The sequence below is a fragment of the Festucalex cinctus genome, chromosome 2 (genome assembly GCF_051991245.1).
Source record: "Festucalex cinctus isolate MCC-2025b chromosome 2, RoL_Fcin_1.0, whole genome shotgun sequence".
Taxonomy (NCBI): Eukaryota; Metazoa; Chordata; class Actinopteri; order Syngnathiformes; family Syngnathidae; genus Festucalex; species Festucalex cinctus.
The window spans coordinates 790,035-807,440 of record NC_135412.1 but is presented as its reverse complement, the minus strand read 5'-3'; the positions used below and the strand labels follow the sequence as shown (position 1 = coordinate 807,440).

General features: G+C 39.0%; 1 protein-coding gene across 1 annotated transcript in view; it reads left to right on the top strand.

Annotated features, from left to right (window-relative positions):
* The window catches only part of skia (v-ski avian sarcoma viral oncogene homolog a), an 85,255-nt gene extending 76,327 nt beyond the window's left edge, over nucleotides 1-8,928 (top strand). The window contains exons 4-7 of the mRNA XM_077511927.1: nucleotides 1,317-1,591; nucleotides 1,679-1,998; nucleotides 3,669-3,899; nucleotides 5,558-8,928. Coding sequence (XP_077368053.1) covers nucleotides 1,317-1,591; nucleotides 1,679-1,998; nucleotides 3,669-3,899; nucleotides 5,558-5,752 — 1,021 coding nt within the window. The 3' untranslated portion in view covers nucleotides 5,753-8,928. The remainder of the gene's footprint in view (nucleotides 1-1,316; nucleotides 1,592-1,678; nucleotides 1,999-3,668; nucleotides 3,900-5,557) is intronic.
* Nucleotides 8,929-17,406: the final 8,478 nt, after the last annotated feature.

The window sequence follows — 17,406 nt, the reverse complement described above, 5'->3', positions numbered from 1 at the left end:
TGGAGGGGGGGAAATGAACACAAAAAAATCGACTTTGCAAATACTTAATCATTGCAGCCTTTTGTATTTTTTTTTCCCCTCTGGATGTGATGAACTCTTTCTGACTGTAGCACAACCTCCCACACTTCAACATGAATAGACATTTGACACACTGGTACTGTTAATACCCACTTGGCATGCTGCTGCCTGGAACATCACTGTCGATCTGGCCTCGATTCTCATCAAGTGGGAGTAGGATGGGATGCGAGTCCTGCACTGCATTTTCATCTTTCTTTACGCGGCTTGATGTATTGCCGACTATGTTCAAAATTAACTTTATGGTACCAACTTGGATGTAAAAATCAAGATTTTGACATCGGGCTGTGAAAGTAATCAAAATTCAATTACAATTTACATTATTGTACTTTACAATGACAAAATCGGTATAATTGTAAAAAAAAAAAAAAAAAAAAAAAGATCATTAATACTAATTTCTTAGTTGCTTAAATTGATACATTTGCACCCTTTTTTTAATAAATAAAAAAAAGAAGTAACTATTTTAACTCATTTGCTCCCAAAAAACGTATAAATACGTTCTAGTTTAAATATTTGCTAGAGCATATAAGAAGGCTTTGATGCAGCCTCTGAGCTGAAGAGAATGCTTCAAGCAATGGTAGTTATAAGAAAAACAGCCAGCAGGTGGCAGCAGAGTATAAGATATCAACCATGTTGAAAACAAGCTGATTTCCCCACAATTCTAAACAGATTTGTGAATAATAATGAAACCTAGCTATATTCTAATGCGAATTGCTGCAAAACGGAAACAGATAATAATACTAAATATAAATATACTTTTTTCCTGATGACAGAAGTGACTCTAATCTTTGGTTTGGTAGGTTCCATGTTTTGATAGCAATAGGACACAATATTTCGTGGGCCTTGCAAAAATCAGTCAAAATCCAGTAAAAAAAAAAAAAAGCGAAAAATGTGCCGGGAGTAAATGAGTTTCTTTTTGTTTCATCCAAAAGGAACTTGCAGAATTGTAGTGTTTCAAAGAATTGTATTTGTCTTAATATTTTTTCATTTGTTTTTACATTGAAACATTTTCTTGTTTTGTATCAAAAAATAAACGATTGTCCTACTAAACAGTGCACAAGCTGCACTCCAATTTCAAGTTGATAAAAAAATAATAAATATATATTATTGTAAATGTTATTTGGTCCAAAAGAACTTTATATTATAGTGTTTCTATTTTTTTTTGAATGGGACTAAATATTTGTAATCGAGCAGCCCATTGCTCATATAACACCGGTTCTGCTTGGTCTGGCTTCTTCCAGCTTCTACAACTACAAGAGCCTGGAGAACGCCGTAGCCCCCAACGTTGCCCTCACACCGTTGCCCCTGGGAAAGGTGGGCCCCATGTCCCCGACGGTCCCCAGCACGTCGCACCCGAGCGCCGGCGAGGGCGCCAACGCCGGCTCCAGACCTCGCAAGAGAAGAGCCACGGAGGAGCTCCAGCCGCCGGCACCTGACGGGACCGCCGCCGCCGGCAAGCCACCTCACGATGACAAAGACTCGGAGGTGGAGATTGAAGTGGAGAGCCGCGATGAGCGTAAGTTCCCATCGTATTGTCCCGGCACGACGTCTGAAGCCACTTCAGCGATGTCTTCAACCCGCGTCGTCGTCTTTGTCTCGACAGTCACGTCGTCTTTGTCGTCGCTGTCGTCGCCGTCTTTCACTTCGTCCAGCTCGGCCAAGGACCTGAGTTCGCCCGGCGCCGTCGGGCCCCTCTGCGGCGTGGCGACGGCCGAGGGCGCCGCCCCCGCCGCCGCCGCCCCCGTCTCGGCCCCTCCGGAAGCGGGGCTGGAGTCGGAGCTGGAGAGCCTGCGGCAGGCGCTGGACAACGGGCTGGACTCCAAAGAGTCGAAGGAGCGGTTCCTGCACGACATCGTCAAGATGAGGCTGAAGCAGGAGGAGAAGCTGGGATCCGCCCTGCAGGCCAAACGCAGTCTGCAGCAGGTACGAGCATCAAAAGACTGCAAATGGGAGGGCTGCTTTTACATTTCGAATTTCTAAAAAGTTGATATTAGTTGCATATTGCGATACAGAAGTGGATCGCAAATGCTAATCGGTGCCTGCAAAGCTGAGCACGAGTTGGCAAGTGATAACAATGAGAGCGGATGTTGCCGCAAAAGGAAAGGCCAGACTTCCATTTTTATATTTTGGTCTTGGACCGGGAACAAGAAAACGCAGTTGAAAGCGTCTTGCGCGTTTGTGTGTGCACAAAAATAAGTCTCCAGCAACCCAAAGCTCCTCCGGTGCAACGACATTCCACTCGAGCTGCGAGGAGGCGGAGGCCAAAGCGCAACCGACAGGAACGAGAAAGCAAAAGCAGCCAACAAAGCAGCTGCGGGCTGAATCAAGCGCGGCCTCACTTGAAACCAACACCGTCGCTGCCGGCTTTTAGCTGAACCGACACCAGACGGTCCAGATGGGAAGTGTCGAAAGTCGGCCCGAGTGTCGAGAAGGGCGTGATCGGCGATCGGCTCTTTTTCTTGGAACCAACAAAACTTGATGACAGACGTGTTTGTTCAAACTGTGAAGTTCCCATAAGTAGGGGCGTGAATTGCCTCCTACCTGACCATTCGATCCGTATCACGATTCCATTCGATACCGAAATCAATTTACAAGTCGATTGTTGCGATTTTTTTTTTTACTCAATTTAGAAAATACCATGCAGTAAACTTATACATGTACACTGTAAGATCTGTATGAAGTTGTATTATTTATTGATCTGAATCTTCAGTTTTATAACTGTATTTAACAAACAGGTTGTAACCTTTTTCATGTTAGAACAGCATTGAAATCAAATATTAAGGCTTCATGTTCCATTAACTCATTGACTGGCAGCCATTTTCACATTTCGCAACCCCGTTCGCTCCCGGCTGATTTACTGGATTTTGACTGATTTTACAAGGCCCACAGAATATTGAGTTCGATTGCTATCAAAACATGGAACCTACAAAAAGAAGCATTCGAGTCTTTTCTTTCATCAGGAAAAAAAATTGTGTCTGTTTCCGTTTTGCAGCAATTAGCATTAGAATACAGATGAAAACACTATCAAAAAGAGCTTGTTGGTGATCTCACTCTGCCGCCACCTGCTGGCCATTTTTTTGTAGTAACTACCATTGTTTTAAGCCACCTCTTCATGTCAGAAGCTGCACCAAAGCCTTCTGTATGCTCTTGCATTAAAAGTAAATAAATAAATTCAATAAAAAATAAAGTGAGTGGGAGTGAATGAGTTAATATAACATTCTTCCATGCTTGGTGTGAAAGTTAGACATTTTGTTGAATATTTTTCCATCAAAAATGGATGTTAAAAAAAATATTGAATCGATTCGAGAATTGCGTGCTGTAGTATCGCGATATATTGCCGAATCAAGTTTTTTAACACCCCTAGTTACTACTAACAAACGCACACGCACGCAGTCATTTAGATGAAGGAAATGTTTTTTTCAGTTAGCCTCCACATTGCACTAACCCTCAACTTTTTGAACGTAAACACTGAAGCTTACTCCGTTTCTAGAGTCAGCAACATTTTTTTCGAACGCCAATCTTCTCAATGGCAAAGAGGAAAACAAAAACATTGTTATTAACTATTACCTACTAACGAAAATGTCCATTTCCAGGAGCTGGAGTTCTTGCGGGTGGCGAAGAAAGAAAAGCTGCGGGAGGCGACGGAGGCCAAGCGAAATCTGAGGAAGGAAATCGAGCGCCTGCGAGCCGAGAGCGAGAAGAAGATGAAGGAAGCCAACGAGTCGCGCGTGCGTCTGAAGCGGGAGCTGGAGCAGGCCCGGCAGATGAGACTCTGCGATAAAGGCTGCGAGGCCGGACGTCTGCGCGCAAAGTACTCGGCGCAGGTCGGTCGCCACGGGAAAACTTTGCCTGTCTGCGATTCTGCATGCAATTGCGGCGCTTCGTGGTTTCGGTCTTAAAGCCTTTTCAAGGTTTGCGGAGAAGGAAGGAAAGAAAGGAAAAAAAAAAAAAAACACATTTCCTTTTCCCCAGTCAAAAATAAAAGGGCGTCGCCCCAAACGCAGAGAGCGAAGTTCCATCCCCCCTCGGAAAGGAAACAGGAAGACACGTCGACTTCCCCCCAGGCATCATGGGAAATGCAGATTAGACAAAACAAGAGCGAGTTTGTGCTCGCCGGCTTGTCGACGCGTAACTCCGATTTCAGAGCTCGTCTTCCAAAAGGAAAAGGAAAAGGAAAAGGAAAAGGGAAAGGACGGCCTCGGACATTGGAAATTGAATTTCAAGTGTTTTGACCTGTTAAATCGCTTTAAAATGTTTAATATTTCTTATATTATATATTATTTTAAATTAATATTTATTATATTATATTTTTACCTGTTAAATCTGTTTAAAATGTTTAATATTTCTTATATTATACATTATTTTTAATTAATATATTATATTTTTACCTGTTAAATCTGTTTAAAATGTTTAATATTTATTATATTATATATTATTTTTAATTAATATTTATTATATTATATTTTTACCTATTAAATCTATTTAAAATGTTTAATTAATATTTATTATATTATATTTATTCATTAATATTTCTAAAAATAAATATTAGTAGCACTCAATAAAAAAAGCACAGTAGAGATATTCAATACCACTTTTTTTTTTTTCCAGACCGATACCAGTGCGAGTACTCTTAATCTTGAGTAGTCACTAGTCATACCACTTGTGCTTTTGATTAAAGGGAAAAAACAACAGATTTAAAAGAAGCCCTATATACATATATATATATATATATATATATATATATATATATATATATATACATATATATATACCATCATTTTAATGAATTAATTGTAATGGCAATTTTCTATTATCTTTTTTTCCCCCATGTATATCGAATACATACCATATTTTTTACGACCTTATGACGCACCCTCATAAAAGGCACAGCCTCATTTACGGGTGCCATTTCTGTAGTCAACACGTACATAAGGCGCACTAGCTTAAAACTCGCACTAACAATCGAAACTAAAACTAAACAAACTAAAAATCACAACAATCAACTTATAAATTCGTATCGGGATTAATCGGTAACGAATCGAATCGTCAGGTACAAGGCAATTGTATCGACTTCGGTTTGCCGACCCGGATTTTCCAGGCCCGCTCTCAACCAATCAATGGCCAGCAGCATGTTTAGCTCCGCCCTGCCACACGATTATTGTCCAACAGTTCACATGAAATATGGATTGCTTACAATGGAAAGCCACACGGAATGGAAGTGACCTTCAAGTGCATAGTACTGAAGTCGACCTTCTGCCGTCTCGTCCTCATTCGATTCGATCCGATTTCGTCTTCTTTAATCGTTTCCTGCATCTGAACTCATTGCATCCGTCTGTCTGTCTGGTCTCATGTCACGTGTCTGTCCTGTCTGGTCTCGTTTCGTCTTGTTTCTTTGCCTGTCCGTCAAGTTTGTCCGTCAGTGAATTGCATCATCGCTCTCCCCTGGTGTCGGATTTCACGCGAGCGTCGTGATGTTTTCCAGATCGAAGACCTCCAGATGAAGCTGCAGCACGCCGAGGCCGACCGCGAGCAGCTGCGGGCCGACTTGCTGCGGGAGCGGGAGGCCAGGGAGCACTTGGAGAGGCTGGTGAAGGAGCTGCAGCAGCAACTTTGGCCCAAATCCAACAGTGACAAGGACCTGACGGCCAAGGACAAGGACCAAAAGTCCAAAAAGTAATCCGCTCCCCAAAAAAAAAATAAAAAATAAAAAAAAAGTATCCACGCCTCCGCCGCAGAGAACAACACTTTCCACAATAACGCGACCTGCAGGATTCGGATCCTCATCATCCGCGTCCGCGGACCGACAACGGAAGACGAGCGATTCCACGGCCACCATGCGAGAAATGCGCCACTTGAACATGTGGGCGTGTCTGTCTCTGGCAAGACAGTCTGTCATAAAAAATACAAATCAATAGAAAAATGTGATGGTCGTATTCCATTCGTCAAAGGGGCGGAGCCTCCGCCTTTGCAAAACAATGAGGACGGACGATTTTGAAGACATAAGCTACATAGACTGTAAAGAAACAAACATGCAAATAAATCTGAAGATGAACAATACAAACAAACCAACGATCCACATGTGCCGCCATGTTTTTTTTTGTTTTTTTTGAATTCTTGCTTTTCGGGAAGCCATCCCAAGCGACAGGCAAGAAATAATCAAACGTTATTGAAAACGTCTTCACACAAATGAGCAGCTTACAAATTGATGTCATCGAATTTTGGATTTTGGTTTTGGGGCGGAGCGGACCGCCGTGGCGAAGACAGCCTCCACGAGTCAGCACTTGATTTTCAATAATCAAACGACGTCCCAGTCCAACGAACACGGGTCGGGTCGCCAGCCATATTTGTGTTTGAAGCATTTGGGTCAAAAACCCACAAGCTGTCCAATCTTGTAAAGATGAAATATTCCACATGTGGGCGTGGCCTTCTTTTCTCATCTCATTACAGAGAAAGATGGCATTTATTTGACTTTAATTAATCATCATATAAAAACTTTACGACTGGCAAGAACCACAAATGTTCATTAAATTAAGGTATGTAAATATATATTTTTGGGATTGAACAATAATGAATGGCACTTTGTCCTAACAACAAACTGTTTGTATGCGTTGTACTCCAACTTTTTTTTTTTTTTTTTTCAAAACACCATCTTATACATGAATGCTACCATATAAATCCAATTAACATTTTGTTGCTTATATTCATCCATTCTCTATTACATATTGTTCTGTTTACTTTTAAGGCAAAGTATTGTAAATAAAGCAGAAGAAAAACAAAAACCTGTTACTGCCTGATGAAGTTGATGGAATCGGTTCAAAACATACAAACAGACGACAAATCAAGAGGGAAACTCGTGGCTGCCGATAAATGACGCCTTTGAAAACGATGTCATCGTTTGTGGCAGCATCTCGTCGCTTGACTTTTATGGGATGTTTAATGGCGTCAAGCAAGCTCAACACTTTTGCTTTTCCCTTTTCATTTGTCAACAGTCCGTATGTTCATAAGAAGATTTCTTTAAAAAAAAAAAAAAAAAAAACTGCACAAACAATCACATTTGGATTTTTATTTAAAAAAAAAAAAAAAAAAAAAAAAGTCAGGAAGATGCCGTTGCAGTGGGTACAATGCAATCAGAATGTACATTATGTTAATGCTTTGTTCCCTTTGATTGTTAATGTTTGAAATGAGATATTTTATTGCTTGTCTGTTATGATGGTTTTTTTTGATAGAAAACTTTTGCCATTCATATCGTCAAATATCGGGCATTTACAGTATACTGTTCATGTTTGTTGTTTTATGCAATTTGAAGCAATTTGTCTTTTCTAGGAGGAGAAAACTAAAAGCAACAAGCTGTATACATGCATAAATAATAATAATAATAATAATAATAATTCCAGAAATATATCAACTGCAATGCTGGACAACCTCAAGTGCCTGACACTGGCGAAAGGTTTCCAGAACAGGAAGAAGAAGTTTATGGCAGATAACGACTTTATAAGAGAAGGAAAAAAAGGTTCTCGCTTTCTCAGCAGCTCTTAAAAATCCAAATCGAAGCAGTTTAACGTTTCTTTTTCAATTTAACACAATCACTATGAACACGTAAAGATTTTTTTTTTTTCCACCCCGGAGTTTGTGCTTTTTATTCTTCATTTGGATTCGATGATATGCATGAGCAAACACTTTTTGTAGATGATCTTTCTTGGAAAAAGAAAAAAAAAAAGCCACTTGCATTGGTAAGTTGTTGCTATTGGTTGTACATAAGGAGTTTTAGGTGTTGAATGTCAGTTTGTGGACATGCTTGTGGGAAGGCATGTTGAGGACAACAAAGAGGACGTTGTTATTCTGGTTACTGTGAAAGGCCAGCTCCAATCAATCCAATCCGACCGACCGACCGACCGACCGACCTCAGAGAAGGACGCTCGCGTTTGCCACTTTGGCACGCCGACAAATTTTTTCTAGTTGCTTTTACACTCTTAAAAAAAAAGTTGGTAGCCTGTGTGGGTTTTGTTGATGCATGTTTTTTTTCTACAGCGGAGACGATAACGTCGTCGGCTTTTCATTCTCCCGTGGAAGCGAGATCGTTTGAGCGTCTTGTTTTCCCAAACGATTTTGCCCGAAGAGCAATAACGATCCGCATTAATAAACAAATACTTGCCAGTGTATCAATTTCAACAAGAATTTACAAAATGTAAATATTTTTTTCATTAACAATATTGTATAATATATGTACATGGTGTTTCCTTTTGCAAAATGAAATCTTTTCTTACAATAGATGTCTTGTTTTATTGTTTTTTTAATTTGTGTTTGGAAATGTTTCAAAAACAGTTCATGCAGTGCGCAAGAGACGATTCTACACATCAACAAGTTGATTCAATTCTTTTATGGTTTTCTTTTTTTTTTTTTTAACTATAGTGTTGGTATTGCATTTTTTTTCCACCAATTAATGTTTTTAATTGTCTGGTATGACATAGCAGAATTCTGTCTCTCTTTTTCACACGCACGCACGCACACAAGCTCATCTTAATGATTGTTTCCCTCAACGTCCTTTTGTATCCGTTTAGCCCTTTGCTGCTGCTAATGCTATATAAAACGTGTAGAAATATTTTTTATGTCAGAGGCAAAATGGAAGCTTCCCCATTTATCAATGCCACATATGCAGTACGAAAAGCTGGCGTGATCCTCTCGTTTCCGCTCATCTTTCCCCAACTCGCACGACACCGACAATATTGTAAAGGAAAAGGACTTTATGAGATTATGTTGATTATGAAAATAGCTATGCTTATATACATACTGCAGTGACTGAATGTACAGTGTATAGATGCATTACCAGAAATAAAGTTGTTTGTCCAGATCGAATGGCCCATTTTTGTTTTTTTTCTTTGCTGCTTATTTTGCGAAAGACAAAAATAATAAACATTGCACATAAAGTTGCTGAATACAAATTGTGATTCATAGAAAATATTTGGTTCAAATATCAAACCATTTTCTGTGGTCTCCCCTGAGTGTTACATTTACCGTCTTTCATTAGAGGGCAGGAATGAAGGAATTAAAAAAAAAAAGTGCAACTGGCCCACAATGAAAAAAAAACAACAACAACAACAAACTAAGTAAACATCTGCATATTTAATAAACATGTCAATTGACCAAAAAAAAAAGAATTTGAGAAGACTTCAAGAATACTTTTCCACGGCACTGCCGATCCTTTGTATGATATTTGTTTTCTTCAAAATTCACACTACATTCGTCCGATTTCAGTCACGCAAGCATCTTTTCTATTATGAAGGAACGTTTAACGCCTCAGTGCAAATGTCAGTTGCTCTCGTATCGAGACAAGATTTCACACAAAGATTTGGTTTTAGGGCATGCGCTCGAGAAAAACTCCATCATGACTTACTGGACACAAGAAAAACAAAATGCAAGCACTTAACTAGATATGAATTTGCACTAGTTTTCCAGTTGACGCCTACTCAGCTTGACAGCACTTCATGTAAACACACTGAAACTGAACATAAAGCCCCCCGTCCCCAAAAGTAATTTGTTTTGAAAAATAGAAAGAAGAAGAATAGTGAAACATTTTGTAAATGTTTGGTATTGCTATCGTACTATTACGTTAAAGATGATAATGGTCCAATTATTCAATTTCTACGATGATTCAGAGGCTTCGATGATGTCTTATATTTCTGAATGAAATATGATAACATCCACCACATGCACCTCCTTCAAATTCACCAAATTTGCAACACAAGCATTGTGCCACAACCTCGACTTCCTACTAGCAGGCGTAAAATGTCGTCTACGTTTAGCCACCAAATTGTCAGGTGCAGCGGGCGATTCTCAAACATGCTAAACAAAGCACGAAAATCACAATGCGTCACTTCCTTGATCAATTGCCCACAAAAAAAAATAAAAAAAATAGAGCCCTCTCCGTTTGGATCACCATCCATCCGTTTTCCAATGGGGTATATGCCACGGAAGAGGCGGGACTTCTGACTTTCCATGTTTTTGCACATTAGCTTTGATTCCGGTTCCGGTTTGTGACGTGTGGGCCGCGTCCCAATACTTGTGCTTCCGACTTTGTGCCCCTCGGTTGCGCGTTTCTGTCAAGAAATGTTCAAGGTTGACTTCCCCTTTAAGGTAAATAGCTTGAACCATCACTATAAAGGGGATATAAAAGACTGCATGAAAACTGATTTTCATACATTTTGACTTCCTTTTATCAGATTCAAGTGATTTCTGCGACCACGATGAGTGTGATGAGAGTGGTACCGACGATTTTGTCCACGTGTGTACAAGATTGTCGACACAGGTCGAGCTGACCGATGACATACAATAAAGAAGTAGACTCGAGCTGAAGTGAAAATCCAGACTTTCAAATTGTTTCCACAGAGCAAAGAAAATGTATACAGAGTGAGTGTTTTTACTTTGAATTCAGAAATCCTTGTGTCCTTGTCTTCCCACAAGGAAGTGTTCTTTTAATTTAGCTAGCTAGGCTAGTTGTGCTGGACTATAACTTGCTCAACTTGCCTTGAAATTGCTCACTCGACTCAACTCTATTTATAGAGGACTTTAAAACAACCACCGCTATTTTCTTAAGATGGAACTGAGGGGCAGCCGATACAATGAAAACAGCAGAAGCCTCAGAATTGAACCCTGTGGAACACCATACGTTCCGTTCTTCCATGTGTATTTATTAGGGGTGTTAAAAAAAATCGATTCGGCGATATATCGCGATACTACATCGCGCGATTCTCGAATCGATTCAATAAAAAAAATCAATAAAAAATTTTTTAAAGCTCAGAATTGTTCATTCGGTAGTCTTACCGATTCAACGTCTTATCATCATTGCCTTTGTGTGTGTGTGTGTGTGTGTGTGTGTGTGTGTGAGAATCGATTTTTAAACTTCCATTTTGAATGGAAAAATATTCAACAAAACGTCTGACTTCGGGTTAGGATTCACACCTTGAGCATGGAAGAATGTTATATGAACGGAACATTAAGCCTTAATATTTTATTTTAATGCTGTTCAAACATGAAACAGATTACAACCTCTATAAGACTGAAATTTCAGATAAATAAATAATACATTTTCATATCAATCTTACACTCTACAAGCTTACTGATTAGTATTTTCTAAATTTGAATGAAAAAAAATCGCAACAATCGACTTCTAAATTCGTATCGGGATTAATCGGTATCGAATGGAATCGTGACCTGTGAATCGTGATACGAATCGAATCGTCAGGTACTCGGCAATTCACACCCCTAGTATTTATATTGCACATATTCGTTCCATCACTTTCTCTTTTGCTCGACATGCTATGAAGGGATTCCAACAATAAAGAAGAGACTAGACGTACCATCATAACAACCACCACCAACGTGCACCAAATTCCAATCCGGTTGTGCCTCTTGACCTCTGCCCAACCGCTGGGCTTGGATCGAACTCGTGTTAAGAATCACTTGCTATATATTCAACTGACAATTGAACAGACGCTTTGCATCAAGCCTGATATCTTGTTGAAGACTTCCAGCTTGATGTAACTGGACGGCGTGAGAAGCGTAACGGGAGGTGGCCGGCGTTGATGAAGTTACGAGGTGGCCGCGCATCAAAGCGCCTTGCGGCACCGCGCACAAACTGAACTTTCGCACCTTTTGCGCATGAATTGTCCAAGGAGCCTGCGGGCGCTTCGGCTCTCGCTCAATCAATATTTCAGCGCGCCGAGGCGTCGCTCAGCCTCCTTCCAACCTGGAGCGCTGCCAACATCCAGTTTCGTTCCTACCAACAGCCGGCCTACGCGCACAACCACGGCAGCATTAGCAATCAGGACGCCGCGTTTCGCAACGCTTTGTTCTGCCTTGCCAGGTGCAAGCATGAATAATGCCACCGCAACGATCGATATACATAGTTGAAAAAGTGCTTGTAAAATCATCAGAATATTACGTTTGGGTTTTTCGTTTTCCTGTAAACGGGCACTTGACTTATGGCCCTCTCAAGACAGGACAGGACAGTTCAGATGAAGATCATCATACTGTTTGTTGCACAATCAAAATACAATAAAAACAAAAATACTTGAAAAAAAAACTATATATATATATACACACACACAATAAAACAATAGAAATAAAAAAATCAATAAAAATACAATACAGTCATTTAAATTTGCAGATTCTTTGCTACTGACTCATATAAGATTTAAATGGGCCCTTTAATTGACCTCCTATCTGGTTATACTTGCTTAAGTGGGCTTAGCTACTCAGTGTATCAAAATGTTATTTGTCTATTTTATTTTTTTACATTTTACTTTTGTTCATGCAAATGCAATGAAACTTCAATAGTCAATAATTTGCTGATATATCGTTTTACATCCAATTGCGCCTTTGAACCACCCGAGCCAAAACGGCAACTGAAAACCAAGAACTGTACGTTTGCAAAACCGACCTGGCTGCCACCGCAGACAGCAAAACAAAGCAAATATCAATTCATATACAACCAACTGTGCAATGTGATATCATTACATGATTACATTACATCCTGTATAGGACATATGGTGGGGGTTATTTATGTGATTGAATCCATTTGGAAACATGAAACAATTTGGCTAAAATAGATGCCATGCTAGCCTCAAGCAAATATTAAGTTTTTATTTTTTTAATGCTTTCTGTCTGATTATGTTAATCAATCTTTGACAACGGAGACCTTCAATGGTGCAAATGATTGACTTGAAGGACTGCATGCTACAAGCAGACCAAGAGAAGCTCATCCATGCTTTTATCTCCAGCAGACTCGATGACTGTAACGGTCTTCTGACTCGACTCTCTCCAAAGAACAATTGCAGCTCATTCAGAACGCTGCAGCTCGAGTTCTGACCAAAACAAAGAGATCAGAACACATTACTCCAGTTCTTAAGGATTTACACTGGCTCCCAGTCAGCTGTAGAATCGATTTTAAAGTTCTGCTACTTGTCTATAAATCACTAAATGGTTTGGGTCCTGAATATATCCAAGAAATGCTGATTGAGTACAAACCCAGCAGGGCTCTGAGATCGACTGACTTGGGCCAACTAGTGGAAGCCAGACTTCGAAGCAAACATGGTGAAGCTGCATTTAGATGTTACGCTGCACACAGATGGAATTAGGCTACCAACGGAAGTGAAGTCAGTCCCGAGTGTAAATGCTTTTAAATCCAGGTTAAAAACTTTGCTTTTTTCTTACACCTTTGATTAGGGACTTTTAAACAGTTTTTTTTAATTATTATTATTATTTTAAACTTCCTTATGTTAAATGTTTTAAAGTTTGTTGAATAATGTTTTAAGATTGTTATTGTGTGTCCTTTTTAGTAAATGTTGTAACCTATTTTCATTTATTTTTCTTCCTCTGAATGTTTACTGTTTCTTGATGCTTATTTCCTTGTGTAAAGCACATTGAGTTGCCATGTGTATGAAATGTGCTATACAAATCAACTTGCCTTGCCTTGCCTTGGGGAAGTGGAAGCTCTCTTTGTTGACTGTAAAAAGAATGCAACTGTCAGTAACCTAAGAAGAAAAAGTAGTATAAATATATTTTCGTGTTAAAAGTTGCAAAAAAAATTAAAAAAAATATGGCTATGTCGAATGACAGAAGTATTTTATACTGAAGACTAGAAGTGATATTAGTGAAAAACTTTATGCGTGCAAAATTCACAATTTCAGAATTCAATTCAATGCATGAATATGATTTTGAATTGACCGAACCGCACAGGATGTTAAGTTACATTGGAATATGTCTCCTTCACATCCATTCCAATTCAGTTTTTAATTTGGCGGTACACAGCCCCAAAATCCGTCAAGCTCGTCAGCGCACGCGGCGAACATCTTTGGACGGAAACGGCCGCTTGATGGCCGAGAGGCAGACGCGTCCTGCGGCGCCCACCGACCGACCGACAGTGACAGCCACTGACATAATGATGCATGCGGCAGCCGCTTTGACAGGCGGCACGCTGAGACGATGATCACTTTTGTCAAGCTGAGATGGCAAAATGCACCAGCGACCCATAAATATTGAACCGGCCTGGTCGGGGGCGGGGCAGTGACCTGCATGGGCCGATTGGGGCTTCTGCAGCATTTGCATGTGTGTGTGTATTAGCCATCAGGTTAGGATTCATTTTCAAGTCTGGAATCAAGTATAAAGACAACATTGTCATTTTTTATTTATATTGTGAGGATATTGTGGGGGAAAAAATGTGCGTTTAGATCAGGGGTGTCGAACATATGGCCCGCGGGCCAGATCAGGACAGCGATTGGATTTTGTAAAGTAAAAAAATAATTTGTAATCAGTTATCAATTCATTTGTAATTTCACAAGCAGTTCTCAGATGAGCAATGCAACTTTTACGGGGAAATCGTCATTATTTTACACACAACTTAAAGTTACGGCTCATTTATTTATTTATTCATTTTCAAATCATAGACCGACAATTAATTACTGGTAACACAATAAATACGACAAGGATTAACATCCTTATAACGTCCTTAACTCATTTGCTCCCAAAAACGTATAAATACATTCTGTTTTAAATTTTAAACGTGTCCCAAAGACATATTTATACGTTGTTTTTATTTGTTTTTGTTTTTACGAGCATACAGAAGGCTTTGATGCAGCCTCTGAACTGAAGAGAACTGTTGAAGAAATGGTAGCTATTACAAAACCGGACAGCAGGTGGCAGCAAAGTATAAGAGATCAACCAGGGCCATGTTGCAACAAGCTGTTTCCCATCACTGTTTTAAATAGATTTGTGAATCAGGATGAAACTAAGCTATATTCTAATGCTAATTGCTACAAAACGGAAAAAGATAGAATGTTGAGGATTCAACCTCTGAACTGGTTATTTAAGATTGATTAACCACTACGGGGTGCTCCGGTAAGAGAGAATGCAGAGTCTTCAAGTGAACTTGAACATATAATCAACTCAAAATGTAGCCTTATTTGCATGTGCAGATTTACAGTATCTGGAGAAATAAAGTAAAGAAAATAATCACATTTCAAACAACTGTCTGTGCGCTTCTATCATTCAAAAGCAAATGACACTTTGAATGAAAAATAAACTCAGATATATGAATGTTTCCAGGCTATTTTAAATGAAAACGTAACTGCATTTTTGGTCTACATGACTCATATTAGCAAGTTACTAACAGCCACACATTAGCAGTTAGCTATCAGATACTGTTAACAAAATGCAAACACTTGCCAAAAAACGAACACATAAGTGACACTAACACTCATACTTCCTTAGTAAACACAAATAAGAATGTATCAGCACAAATTAGAATTTGGAACGAATCGGAATGAACACTCACGTTGTCACGATCTGAAAGAGGCAGGGAGGACGGAAAACAGAAAGCGGAAATAAAGCGCGGTCTTTCAAATTAAAAGCATAATTTTCAAAATAAGACAGAAGTAAACAAAGCAGAACAACTTGAAGAATTCTTAACATAGAAATATACTTTTTTTTTGTTTTTTCCTGATGAAAGAAGAAACTATAATCTTTCCTTTGGTAGGTTCCATGTTTTTATAACAATTTAGGGCTGGCCCACAAATAGTGAAAATCTGTTTGTAATTTGATGGCAATTGTTATTGTAAAGTTATTTGCCAATATTTTACCGATCCGGCCCACTTGGTAATATATTTTCCTCCATGCAGCCCCTGAGCTAATAGTTTGACATCCCTGGTTTGGATGAATCCGACCTTGCATGAAATATAATGTTTTCATTTCTCTTTTCATTTTTTAAAGAAATTACTTTATTGGTTAGTCAATTTATTTTTGAACTTTTAATTTATGGAATGTGTTGTTTCACAATAATAACGTGAACTGAAGGGTTCAACTCATCATATGTCAAATAGTTTAGAATATACATTACATTTACTGTGACAGATTAAATATTGCCTCCTGAGGCGAGGAGCTTGATTGTTTTCATTCAAAGCTTTGTTCTTCCACACCATCACATTGTGTTACCATATTAACAACTTTGACCTTGCTCTCGTTCTAATAGCATTCAATAATAATAATTGTACATCCTGTCTTCATTACTGAGACCTGCGAAGACATTGTTGTCCCTAAAATGAAAGGAACATAATCATTCCATTCAATAGCTTGGATGTCAAAGATATCAATTTTATCGGGTCAAAGTCTATAAATGAAATCAATTTGGAGACCCTCCCGAGGGTGTCACAGTCAAGGCCTTGAAAAATATGCCGAAAGGTCATAGAGAGGTGAAAGAGTAGTTTTCCTCTTGAGTGGTCTGATGAAAGTACAAATTTTGTCTGGATTTCAATGCATGCACTTTGCGCAAACAATTTCACTCATTTGATAAAGATCAGGTTTATCATAATTATTATTATATATAATACAGTATTGGACAAAGTACTTGAAATTTGAAAACAAAAAGAAATCTACCTTTCTTGGTAACTTCCTTTTGTCTTCTAAAGAAGATACACAATTACTGATAACGAGGCCAAAGTTGGGAAAAAAATTGTACCAAACTAATGTTGGAATTAACTTGTGAGACAAGCTGAAATTTGCAACAACTAATAGAGGGACTATTATTTTTAAATCATGCACTTTTAATACAAACACCCAATGATATGATTTTGCAATGTTTGATTTTCTTATGCAACTGAAAACGTAAAATTCATACTATATATCTGATGAGAGATATGTGGCAAAAAATTAGAAAATACTTAAAAAAAAAATGTTTCCATGAATGAAACATGACTTAGTTTTTTTTTTTGTTTTTTTAAAGAGCGCAGAATTGTTCATTCGGTAGTCTTACCGATTCAACGTCTTATCATCATTGCTCTTTTTTTTTTTTTTTAAATGAAACATGACTTTGTAATTGACTGTGCATTATAAAACAGCAGGTGAGGCGACGTGGAGGCTGAGGAAGACGAAGAGCTGCAGAGAGACTGGAGAGACTAACGAGCTCACCGTGGGGTGTTCTTCCTCATGTGACTGCCGTAATTGGGTCAGTCACTAGACCTAATCATGCTGCTGCCTGACGCTCCGGACACACCTGCTCTGCTGATGGCATCAGTTGTCGGAGTTTTTAACATATTCTGTAAAATAAACTATTTCTTTCACATCAACATCAGGCTACAACAAATTTTGAGCATATTTAAAGGGGAAGTTCATCTAAAACTGTTCTTTACAATAATAATAATATGTTGTATGTGTCTAAATATAGCATTCGGATTAATAATATGTTTGTGGAATATGAGTTCAACAGCAAAAATCCACCCGTGTTCATTCATCTCAGGGGGGCGGCCATTTTGCCACTTGCTGTCGACTGAAGCTGATATCGGA